This window comes from Mus musculus, chromosome 7 (assembly GCF_000001635.26).
Source record: "Mus musculus strain C57BL/6J chromosome 7, GRCm38.p6 C57BL/6J".
NCBI lineage: Eukaryota > Metazoa > Chordata > Mammalia > Rodentia > Muridae > Mus > Mus musculus.
The window spans coordinates 56,414,596-56,427,074 of NC_000073.6; the positions used below are offsets into that span (position 1 = coordinate 56,414,596).

At 43.3% G+C, this 12,479-nt stretch overlaps 1 protein-coding gene across 5 annotated transcripts in view; it reads left to right on the forward strand.

Moving 5' to 3' along the window:
* Oca2 (oculocutaneous albinism II) overlaps nt 1–12,479 on the forward strand; it is a 296,926-nt gene that overhangs the window by 175,003 nt on the left and 109,444 nt on the right. For all 5 annotated transcript variants that reach the window (NR_157030.1, NR_157031.1, XM_006540700.1 and 2 more), the window contains one exon: nt 8,693–8,786. Coding sequence is in view for 3 of the 5 variants with exons in the window: in XM_006540700.1 (XP_006540763.1) it covers nt 8,693–8,786 (94 nt within the window). In the remaining 2 variants the exon portion in view is untranslated. The remainder of the gene's footprint in view (nt 1–8,692; nt 8,787–12,479) is intronic.

The following is a 12,479-nucleotide window of genomic DNA, read 5'->3' on the forward strand; positions in this document are numbered from 1 at the left end:
TTACATGTAAGGGGAAAATGTGAGCAGCTGGATACGGAACACTTAGCGAACAGTTACAGGCTGGAGACCAGGCTTTGGAGAGTGGACAGCATATCATGGTCACTGCCTGTTTGGGGAGCCCAGTTGAGGGCTGCTACCCTTCCCAGAAAAAAAAAAAGTTTCATTTTTTTTCAAAGGAAATACAAGAAACCAAAAGTCTGAGCTGTTGCCTTCATTTTTCCTCAAATGCAGAAGTTATTTATTCTAAGCAGCCTGAATGGATTCTGGTACTTGGCCTGTACATATAGAGATTTAAGTCTCCTTTTGATTCTAACTCCCAACCAACACCAAGACCCCTATCTCTGGGCTATCTTCTTCGTCATTGATTGTTTGTCTTAGGACAGGAACTGTGGTCTTTGGTGTGAAAAAAATCAAAGTGAGAATAGAGATTTAAAGGTAAGATCTGAGTCCTGCCACAAACAGTTCAGGGCCAAAGAGTGCTTAGAGCAGAAGAGTGAGTGTTCTCACAGCAGGATTCTGATGGGGGAATTCTCTCTGTTTTCCATGAGGCCCCAAGTGGTCCCTCCCTCCCATACAGATAGCCCATGTATGTTGTGAACAAGGATCCCCACGTATGAGTACAGCAGAGCTGGCCATGTAAGGAGAGGGCTGGTTAGGCTCATAGCCTTTCTTTCTCCAACCTACATTATTTAGACCTCCTCAGTCTGGAATTCATTTTATGCTAAGCTTTATTCTCTAGTGACCCAGTTCTTGTTTCAAGGTGTGGGTTTGGGAATTCTGAACTAACTCAGTGGTTGTTATTTCTAGTGGACACATCTAGAACAAAACACATAAGATCTTCAGGTTGCAGGATGGTGTGTTTAAGGAGTCCCGAGAGTCTGTAAAATTTGCAATAAAGCAGTATGCTTTAATGTAAAACACTGAGTGTTTTCCCCTTAAGAAATGAACAAGACAATGTTATCTATGAACATGTCTTACTAGTCAGAGGCTGTGCAATAAAGCAAGAGAAGCAAAGAGAAAGGACTGGAAATGGAGACATTAAACTTCAGTGACAATTAATCTGTATATTAGATAACACTAAAGAATCTACTAATTAACAATTAGGATTGATAGGTAATTTTTTCAGATCCTGTAGAGATAAAAGTCAGTTCGTAAATCATTGTGTTCCTCTGTAGGCACAATAGACTAATAATGAGAACTTGAAATAGATGCCATTATCAGATGCATCTTCAGCCCCAGAGACAACAAGGCAACCTTACACACTTATCCTATCTCAGTGAGACCACATCATGTGGTCCCAGGACATAAGCATTTGCCGTAATCCTTTATCTGTTCTTCCTGCTGGGCATTGTAATATCAGAAGGTAAGACAGACATAGAAATGAACAACTCTAGGGCAGCAAGGCTTTACTTGGGAAAGACCTGGGGAGGAGAGAACTCCAGTCTAGGAAACCAAAGAGGCTACTGTTTGTTTGTTTGTTTTTTATTAGATATTTTCTTTATTTACATTTCAAATGCTATCCTGAAAGTTCCCTATACCCTCCCCCCACCCTGCTCCCCTACCCACCCACTCCCACTTCTTGGCCCCGGCATTCCCCTGTAGTGGGGCATATAAAGTTTGCAAGACCTAGGGGTCTCTCTTCCCAGTGATGGCCGACTAGGTTATCTTCTGCTACATATGCAGCTAGAGACACGAGCTCTGAGGGGTACTGGTTAGTTCATATTGTTGTCCCACTATAGGGTTGCAGACCCCTTCAGCTCCTTGGGTACTTTCTCTAGCTCAAGAGGCTACTGTTAAGGCATAAAAGGGAAAGAGGGAAAAGGACAGATGTCTTCCTTTTGGGGTTGTGGTGACTACTGTTAAGGGTAGCCAGGGGGATGAGTAGTGACATAAGGAATGTTACTAGGTAGTGGATTAACATCTTTCATGATCAGTTATTGCTAGGGGTTGATGAGATGGATGAAAAGAACAAGAATATAGAAAAATGAGTTGCTTTAGTTTTGGGGATTGTCATCGTCATCTTTTGCTTAAAATTAAGGAGCTTCACAAAGTGATTTGGCTTTGAATAATAGCGTTGAATGCTATTCTCTTCTGAGGAAGCTTTAGGATCTCCAAACCAAACTCTTACTAGAAATGAAATGGAGGTACCCCATATTGTAAACACCAGATTGTGTTATTGTTTGAATATGACTCATTTATTTATTTTGAATATGACTCTTTGTATCTTGTGATCATGATGGCATTCATTGGTGTGATCATCACCTGACATTCTTTAGGCCACTACTCATTTCCCCAACTACCACTTCCTGAACTTATATATCTGCTCCTATAAGTAACCCCTCATAGATACTGCTGTATGTAACCCTAGCAAAAACCATTGGCTCACCAAAATGGATGTTGGTTATATACTTTGGTCCGTTGTTGGCTTCCTATCTGGGTACTTGTACTGAGTACCTGTTTGCCTATGCCTCTCCAGGAATAGTATCACTCAACAACTTGGTGCATTGTTTCCCTCCAAGCTGATACACATAGATCAACATTCTCTGTTTAGCCCCTTCCACAGTGTGCTACTAAAGAAGATGATACTGTGTCTTGATAACTTTTCTATTACTGTGATAACATATTGTGACCAAGGCAACTTATAAAGGAATTTAATTTGGTAGAGTTCATGGTGGCAGGGTGAAGGGACAGTTGAAAGCTCATATCTTAATCTACCATCATGAAATGAATAGAAAGCACCAGGAATTGCACGAATCTTTTGAAACCTCAAAGCCTGCTCTCAGTGACATACTTTCCCAACAAGGCCACACCTCCTAATCCTTCCCAAACTGATCCACCAGCCTGCAACAAAGTAGTTAAATATATGAGCCTATAGGTGCCATTTTCATTCTAACCACATGTTCAAATTTATGAAGGCGGCTGTCTAAGGAGGTTGGAAGGTAATGGCAATACTATGAGGAACTGAGATCATTTGTCTGTAATGTTTTATTTCCTGAAAGTTAAACGAATAGAAAGTGCTGAGACAAAGGCAAAGACATAGTCAGACTTCCTCATGTGCTTGTGAGCAGAATTCTGTACGCGCTGTATGTGACATGGTGTAATTAGATCATATACGGACCCTCCTTGCTTTGCTTACTCCTTCATGGCTTACTAGAGAAGGTCTTTTATGACTTACACTTTAGCACATTTCATCACAGCTTTTCCTTATTTGCTTCATAGTTGTGTTTGGCACTCAAGGCTTATTGTTCATGTGATGTATTTCTTTTATCCTGGGCGAGGTTTCTATCTTCTCTTCAAGTCTTTGCTGTATCTCGTTCCAATGCTTTATTTTTGTTCTTTTAAAATATTGTTTCGTGGGCTGAAGAGATGGATCAGTAGTTAAGGCTACTGTCATTCACATAGTGGCTCACAATCATCTATAACTGCAATCCCAGGGGACCCAACACCCTCTTCAGGCCTCTAAGGGCACTGGAAATGCACGTGGTGCACAGGCAGAATGAAGACCGAACATTCATTTGGATAAAATGAAAAAAGAACCAAACTCTTTTCTTCACATTTCTTTTTAGTTTCTTAAAAAACACTCAAACACTATGTAAATAACTTTTCAAAAATTCTAAGTAGAGAACCTTAGCGGTTAACAATTTTATTCATCGAGTTTTAGTGAGGACCATTTTATTTGATAGTTCAGCCTGTGGCAGACCACAGTGAGTTCACCCTCCTTGGATGAGTGCAAAGCCAATCAGCACACGAGGCAATAAAAGACCTAAGGAAGCTTTATTAGGAGCACAAGTAAGAAGAGCTCTGGGATAACTCCCAAAGCACCAGTCTCCTTAAACAAAGGAGACGGAGGGATTTTATTAGGGAAACTCATGCATATTCATGTTGAAAAAAAAAAGAGCCATGCCTGGCATAAATGGATAAAAATAGGAATTAATCATGGTAGGTTGCTTTTCCCTAAGTAACTCTTTGTTTATATCTTCAAACTATACCACTCTTCAGGCTCTCTTAGAGCTTTACTGTGTCCCCCAGAGTCATAGGCTCCATCTCTGCCTGCCCCTCCGGCTGGGCCTCCCCTATCTGAGACACACCATTGCATCACAAGAGACAGGGTGCCTCTTTTTACCATCTCCTTAACCTTTGCTTTGTTGATTTTGCATCTGGTAACAGCTCTCTCTCCTTCTCTGTCCTGGCACCTGCACCTGCATAAGTGCAGATGCGGATTGGGAATCCTACACCTGTGCTGGTACAATGTGATGGCAAATGCCCATGCAGAGCCTTCTTTTGCTCCTGTGGAAGGTGATGCAGTGGTCCTCTGCACTCTATGGGTGTATCCAAGGGAGTGGAGGATGGAGATGTGGGGTGGGGTGCAGGGGAGGGGGCATGAACGAGACTGCCAGCAGAATTGCTTCGTTATTAAGATAAGGATTTTTGTTTTTGTTTTTGTTTGTTTGTTTTAATTGTGACTAAGAGATAATGTCCAGAGGTATCTGGAGGAGTCCAGAGTAGAGAGAAAGAGAAATTAGATGGGGGCCTAGTCAGTTCTAGAGATGGGAAAGAATGGGAGAGAATGGTGGAGATAGTGAGGTAGCAAGAAATAGAGGAGAGAGTAGGATGGGGAAAGGGAGGGAGGGAGGGAGGAAAGGAAGGAGAGAGAGGACAGAGACAGCAAGAGGGAGTGGTGAACAAGAGCATGAACAGTGAAAGAGAGACCGGCTACAGAGTGTGGGGGGAGACATCCTTTGAATCATAAGGAGGATGAGTATCTGGAGGAGGAAAGGGCAGGATGCTAGCATGGACTTAGAGTTGTGTAACAGGTACTGAGAGGGTCTGGTGGCCAGCATCGACTTTGATATGCTGATTGGCACCACAGGTAGCCACTTGTCCCCTCTGCTAGGGGTATGGGGAATGACTTCTTTTGGCAGCTAGGAACCAGTTTTGCAAGTGCCTAAGGAATTCTGGCTTTTATCTAATCACCAGAAATCTTTCTACAGTTTAGCCTGCGCTCATTTCTAGACGCTGACAGCAGAGCCAAACAGCAGGCTTGCAGAGTGCTTGTGTGGCCCACGGCCAGTGATGTGGAACTAGCCAGCTGCCTATTACTGCTTTTGGTTTTATTTTTTCCTTTGCAGTCAGTGATACACTGCCTGGGAATTTTCCATTGCTTAATAAAAGACCAGGGCTTGAGAATGTGCCCCCTTCTTCTTCCACCCACTAAGTGCCTGCCTACCTGCAGCAGACTCTTCCCCTGGGCCAACTGTGGAAAGCTGGAGCCAATGCCTCTGGGTTTCAAGGGCTGTTTTATGGATCTCTAGCCTCCTTTGTCCAAGGCCAGGTGTGTAGAGTGACTCCCTACTGTGAACCTGTGTTTGGCAGTTTCCCTCACTGATTTGGCTCTGACCCACTGACTGATCAGTGGTTTGAGGGGCACCAGGTTTCCTGTCTACAGAGACTTCCTTCTCTCTGGAAGTGTCTTCATTCTCCACAGATGTAGAGCTTTCGGCATGTAGGGAACACTTAGGGAAACTCACCAAGGGCCAAAGTGCTGGCAGACAGCTGCTGTTTCAAAGGACTATTAGTACAGATGCAGTTGGGAGTCAGAGGCCTCTTGGTGAGGAGCTGCCGTGGCTGCAGGAAAATAGTAGTGATGTGACCCTTTAATACAGTTCCTTATGTTGTAGTGATCTCCAACACATTCATTATGTGAACTGTGTACACAGAACAGCTCATGTGTGTCAGTTGTAGAGTTCTACTTTGCACAGTCAGGAAAGAACGAGTTATCATTTGGAGGGAGGATAGTCAGAGAATTAGCCCATAAATGGCAGGATGGCACCATGAGTATTTGATTTATGCCCAGAGGAGAAAGAATCAGTCAGGAGATGAGCTCAGTTTTCCATGTTGTCTGGATAAGGCTTCCAGGAACGTTGTACTGAGAGCAGTGTAGATTATGGAAGGCATCCATGTTCCAGGGTTTGGTGAGAGACAAAGTTTGCTATTAGCTGTTTTTTCTAGTTTTAAGACTAGGCTTCATGATGTTGCCCTGGGCCTGGAATAGGCTAAGTCAATAGAAGCTATGGGGATCTTGGTGTTGAGATATTTCAATATTTGGACACATTTTTCCATGCCTGGGAATCCCCTTTACACCCTTTACACTCACCTGCCTTTCTTTCCTTGCTCATTCTTCCTGTCTGCAGTGGACAAGAGCTTGTGGGAATCTGAGTATAGCCCCATAGCAGAGAATTTCTAGGTCTCTGCTACAGTGCCCTCAAGGGAACCTGAAATACATAGCTAAGCACTGAGAATTCTATGACAGTTTTTCTTTGTTGAAGCCTCCCTCCCTTTTTTTCATACTCCTTCGTTTGAATGGGAAAGATTTTGTGGCAACGTTTGGATTTAAAATGTTATAATTTTTGTCCTGGCCTGAATTCAAATGATGCACACTTGTGCACATAATTTTATAGTTCTTAAAAATTGTTGTGTTTTTTTTTTTTTTTGTTTTGGATACACATAGTTGTGTGTATTGCCATTTAGCTCATGTGTGAAGTCAGTTTTTTGAACGCCATTTTTTTCTTCAGCAGTTTCTCATCCCAGGTCTGTTTCCAGGCCCACAAGGAGGCATTCTAGCAAGTGTTGCTGTTGGCTGTCGTAGCTGGGATCAGAAAACCATGCATGATAAAGGTCAAAGGTCCTTCACACACACACTTACATTTTGTTTTTTACTTGATGCCATTTTTGGTTTTAGCCTTTTTCTTTTTTTCTAAAATGTTCTGAAACAAAATAATATAGAGAGCTGAGCCAGGTCCAGTGGCCTGCAATTAGGCTAAATAACACAGCAGTTATAGGCACTCATGGCTGGGTTTCTGCAGAGGGAGGATCTGGATTGGATCCCAATATGCCATTTATGAGAACTAAATAAGGCTATCCTAAGAGGAATAGGAATGTGAGCAACAAAGGCACCCTGTCCCCTCCACGAACTTGACAATGCAGGTTGCAGGACTTCCCCAATGGGTAGGTGATGAGTGAGTCCTCTGGCTAGGGAAGGTGACCTTGGAGGGAAATTGCAGGGCCACAAGCCCGCCCTCCCTCTCCCAAGTGTGTGTGTGTGTGTGTGTGTGTGTGTGTGTGTGTAAGAGAGAGATAGAGAGAGAGAGAGAAAGAGAGAGAGAGAGAGAAAGAGGGAGAGAGAGAGAGAAGGAGGGAGAGAGAGGGAGGGAGGGAGGGAGGGAGAGAGAGAGAGAGAGAGGGAGGGAGAGAGAGAGAGAGAGAGAGATCAGAGATCAGAGATCAACTTGCAGGAGTCAGCTCCCTCTTAACACACGGAGTCAGGGAATCAAACTCAGGCCATTGGTTTGGCATCAAGTCCCTGTCCCTCCTAGCCATATCACCAGCCTCCACTTGTCAATTAAAGTGAAAGCAGACACATTTGAGGAGTGAGCTAGTGTGGACTGACACTGACAGGATGACTCACGAACAGCACGACACTGGCAGGGTATCATAGACACTGAATGCATGGCTCTTAGGCACCACATGAGACTTGACATGACTTCATCCACTGTGACTCACAGCAGCAGCCTGGGCAGCTTTAAACAAGGAAACCTGGTTGTTCATCTGGCTAGCACCAGATACAGACAGATGGGTACAAACACAAAGTTTTGTGAATGCCAAAATTTGCTTTGGTTCCCTGCCATGCATCTTGTGCTCATTTAAATTAAAAGAAAAAAAAACAGTTTGGCCATTAAAAAAATGTCTCTACTATTGCATATGCCAGCAAGATTTTGCTGAAAGGACCCTGATGTACCTGTCTCTTGTGAGGCTATGCCAGTGCCTGACAAATACAGAAGTGGATGCTCAAAGTCAGCTATTGGATGGAACACAGGGCCCCCAATGGAGAAGCTAGAGAAAGTACCCAAGGAACTGAAGGGGTCTGCAACCCTATATGTGGAACAACAATATGAACTATTGGTCTCAGTACCCCCAGAGCTCATGGCTCTAGCTGCATATGAAGCAGGAGATGGCCTAGTTGGCCATCATTGGGAAGAGAGACCCCTAGGTCTTGCAAACTTTATATGCCCCAGTACAGGGGAATGCCAGGGCCAAGAAGTGGGAGTGGGTGGGTAGGGGAGCAGGGCGGGGGGTGGGTGGGTATAGGGAACTTTCAGGATAGCATTTGAAATGTAAATAAAGAAAATATCTAATAAAAAATGTTTCTGAGGGCTAGTGAGATAGCTTAGCATGTAAAGGCACTTGCTATATGAGAATGTAAGCCTGACAACTTGAGTTTTATCCCCAGAAGGAAAGTACTGATTCCAATCTACAAGGTTGGCCTTCCATACTTGTGCTGATACTACCACCCCATCACCCCCCCCCCCGACACAAACTAATAATAATGTTGATAATATGATAACAATAATGATATAAAGCTCTTAAAAATTTTAATTTTATTTTATGTGAAAGGCATTTTGCCTACATTTATGTCTATATTTTACTCTCAGAGGCCAGATCCTTAAGATGCTGGTTGTAAGGCTCCACAAGGGTACTGGGGATTGAAGCTAGTCATTTGTAAGGCTAGCCAGTGCATTTAACGGCTGAGCTATCTCTTCTAAAACAAGGTTCTTTAGGTTTCGTAAATCAGTCACAGTGGGTGGCTCTTATAATTTTCTATGGCGTGTGTCCATAATACTCGTTTCTTCCACAGATTCCTGTACTCCTGAACCTGAGCCAAGACCCTGAAATTAGTTTGCCTGCACTGCCTCTCATGTATGCCCTGGCCCTCGGTGCCTGCCTGGGAGGTAAGGGTTGCCGACTGCATTTTGGGAGACCACACTAACCTCGTTGTCTAGACAAAGCAAGATTTAGTAGTTAACAGATCAAAAGTAAATTGAGGAGAATCCTGGAGACTTCCTGATTTCAAAATCTGAACAACCAGAACTCCTCAGTTCCTCTGTGAAGCCTCTCCTTTTGGTCATAACCTTTCATGGATTGGGTCCCAGAACCCTAATCACGGCTACCCAGGGAAATGAAGAAATGGAAAAACCATGGACATACAGGAAAATTGGGATCATGTGGTCTGGGGTCTCTGGGAAGCTCAGAGTTTATTATATGCAGTTGAACAGGGAGGTGAGGTTATTTCATACATCTGACCAAGAAGACAGGCTTAGCTAATCTCTGTAGGAGCGGTCTCTGTAGGGGAGCAGTCTTCAGGCTGTAAACACACAGGGGGGGGGGGGGGGAAGCTATAACAGACATCTGCTTTACACACTGTCTCCACTCACACCCAGATCAGAGGAAGGCTTTGCTACAGCAACAATATAGTCACTCAGGATTTCACTTTCTCCCTATTTCTCACTCTACTTCTCACTCTGCAGAACCCATGATCTGATGACAGTCACTGTTAATAGTTCAAAGCTAATGCATTCCCACCCTGTCCAAGTAAGGCTCTGCAATGGACATTCTTTCTCATTCTCCTCTCTGGGCTCCCCTGTTCAGAAGGAATGCACATGCATTAGGTAGAGCAGGGACTCTATCGCAAAGGAAGAGGGATGGTAAGAGATCAAGCACAGGTGCTGGGACTGAAGTCTAAAGAAAACTGCAATGTGAGTTAGAGATTGCCAGATGGAATTGACCGCTGGTTAATACCCGAGGGCTTTGGATTTAGCTGTCTGGAGGGGAGTCAAGCTACAGTCCTTTTAATATTTAGACAGCTTAATCACCTGTGGGAACACCGGTGGATTGTGGAGAATCTTAGATAAACACACCAGATATATTTAACATTCTTATTGCCTCCAGATAATCTAGCTTTCTGTGTTCTTTGACTTCTCTGACTACTGAGTCGATAACTTTCTGGTTCATTTATCTGCTTATTTGTGAAGGGGGATTAACATCAGGCAGTGATGCATCTGTGACTTCAGGAGACAACTAATTTATCTAATGCTGTGACTGGGGCTGAAATTCATATAAAAGCACAGAATGCTTACATTTTTTTTTCCCATCTGAGAAACAGCTTGGGAAAACGGCAACAGTGTTTCTTTCATAGATACAGCAATTGAAATAAGATGCAAGGACATTTGAAAATTCATTCCTTAAATGGAATTTTTAAAAATTCAAATGTATGAACTACCTACTATAATAACCTGGCATTGTGCTCTGTGGGGGAGCCAATCATTTGACCTAAGGTAATAACAATGGGTACGTTCTCCCGTGGTTTTTTCTGAGCACATGGAAAATTCCAGAAAAAGATTGTGATAGAGTAGGCAGAGAATATGATCAGAGGAGAGGGGGTTTTGAGCAGGATCTTAAAGGCATTAGGCCCCCTGGGATAGTTCCTGAAGGGTGAACATGGAGGGAGTCTCCAGGAGAGACACTAAAGTTGACCTATTACGTAATAATAAGCGAATGTAGGCTAGACACTAAGCACATTTGGGAAGCAGGTATGTAGCACTACTAACCAATAGAGTTTTATTGGCACTGAGAACTTTTAAAAAGTACCTCTGGTCTTGGAAGGTACTTATTCCTGGCATACTAAACACTTACTTCTTCTAGGTGTTAGTTGTACACAAATTCTGCTGGGGCCCATCTCTCATGGACTGGGGAACATTGACTAGATAGTTCGAAACTAAAACATATTTTACTCATCTGATTGTCACTGTTTCTTTTTCTATGGCTGTGATAAATTTCCCTGACAAAGACAACTTAATACAAGAAAGGCTAATTCTTGTTCACAGTTAAAGATATGGTCTACCATGCCAGGGAATCAAAGTAGCAGGAACTTGCAGAATGTATTGGCTTGTTCTCTGGCAACATGACATAGGCTAACGTCATCAGTGAGGAGGCAGCCTCACTTAAGAAAATGCTTCTCAAGGACTGTAGCAAAGCCTGGAGGACACTTTCTTTTTTGTTTTCTTCTTTTCTCATTTATTTATTTATTCACTTTACATGCCAATTGCAGCTCCCCCCTCCTCCCAGTCTCCCTCTCACACAGTCCCTCTCTCAGCCCCCTCCCCTTCTCCTATGAATATGGGGGAGGATTTCCTGGATACTAACCACCCTGGCATATCAAGTCATTGCAGGACTAGGCACATCTTCTCCCACTGAGGCCAGATAATACAACCCAGTTAAGGGAACAGTATCTATAGGTAGGCAATAGAGTCAGGAATAGTCCCAGCTCCAGTTGTTGGGGACCCATATGAAGACCAAGCTGCACATCTGATATATGTATGTGGGGGAGTGGGTAGGTACAGCGTATATATGGCATTTGGTTGGTGGTACAGTCTCTGGGAGACCCCAATGGTTCAGGTTAGTTGATTCTGTTGGTATTCTTGTGAAGTCCCTACACCCTCAGGGTTCCTCAGTTCTTCCTCCAACTCTTACACACACCCCAACATCAAAATAATAGGAATTAACAATCATTGGTCATTAATATCTCTCAATATCAAAGGGCTAACAGAGTGGATGTATAAGCTGGATGCATCATTTTGCTGCATATAAGGAACACAAAAAAGATAAATACTACCTCAGAGTAAAGGGCTGGAAAATGGTTTTCCAATCTAATGGATCCAACAAACAAGCTTGAGTAGCCATTCTAATATGTAATAAGATATATTTTTAACCAAAAGTAATCAAAATAGATGGTGAAGGATACTTTATACTCCTCAAAGGAAAAACCCACCAGATGACATCTAATTTCTGAACATTTATGCTCCAAATGCAAGGCCATTTTCCTAAGTAGTGATTGTTGGGAAGGGACGTAGCCCATTATGGGTGGTTCCACCCCTGGTTTGGTGGTCCTGGGATCTATAAGAAAGCAGGCTGAGCAAACTATAGGGATCAAGCCAGTAAGTAGTACCCATCCATGGTTTCTGCATCAGCTTCTGATATTCATGTTCCTCAATATGGAAGTATAAGCCAAATAAACCCTTTCCTCCTAACTTCCTTTTGGACATGGTGCTTCATCACATCAATAGAAATTGCAGTACACACAGCATCTGGCCAGATTCCACTGGCACTCAAGAAGCAGAGAAGAATGAATGCAATGCTCAGCTTTCCTTTCTAAGTACATAGCCCAGGATCACAGCCAGGGAATGGTGATACTTGTAGTGTGCAGGACTTCCTTCCTTAGTTAACAATCAGTGTAACCTCCAGCACACATCCAGAAGCCTATCACCCAGGTGGTTTTGGTTGCTGGAAGGTTGACATTAAGACATTAATCACATTTGACAAGGATGAAGAGTCTCATTTGTCAAGTCTCTAGATTCAGAACAGGACCAGACAGACAGACAGACAGACAGACAGACAGACAGACAGGTGATAGATTGGATACATCTAAGAATAACACCCATGAGAGGTGGTCTGGGGCAACAAAACCATGACTTGTATGTTGCTATCTGTTCCAGTCCCTTCAGATGCTCTTTGTCTATCCATAGACAGCCCTAGGCACCCTTATGCTCCTCTTTGATGTTGCTCTAGCACAGTGGTTCTCAATCTTC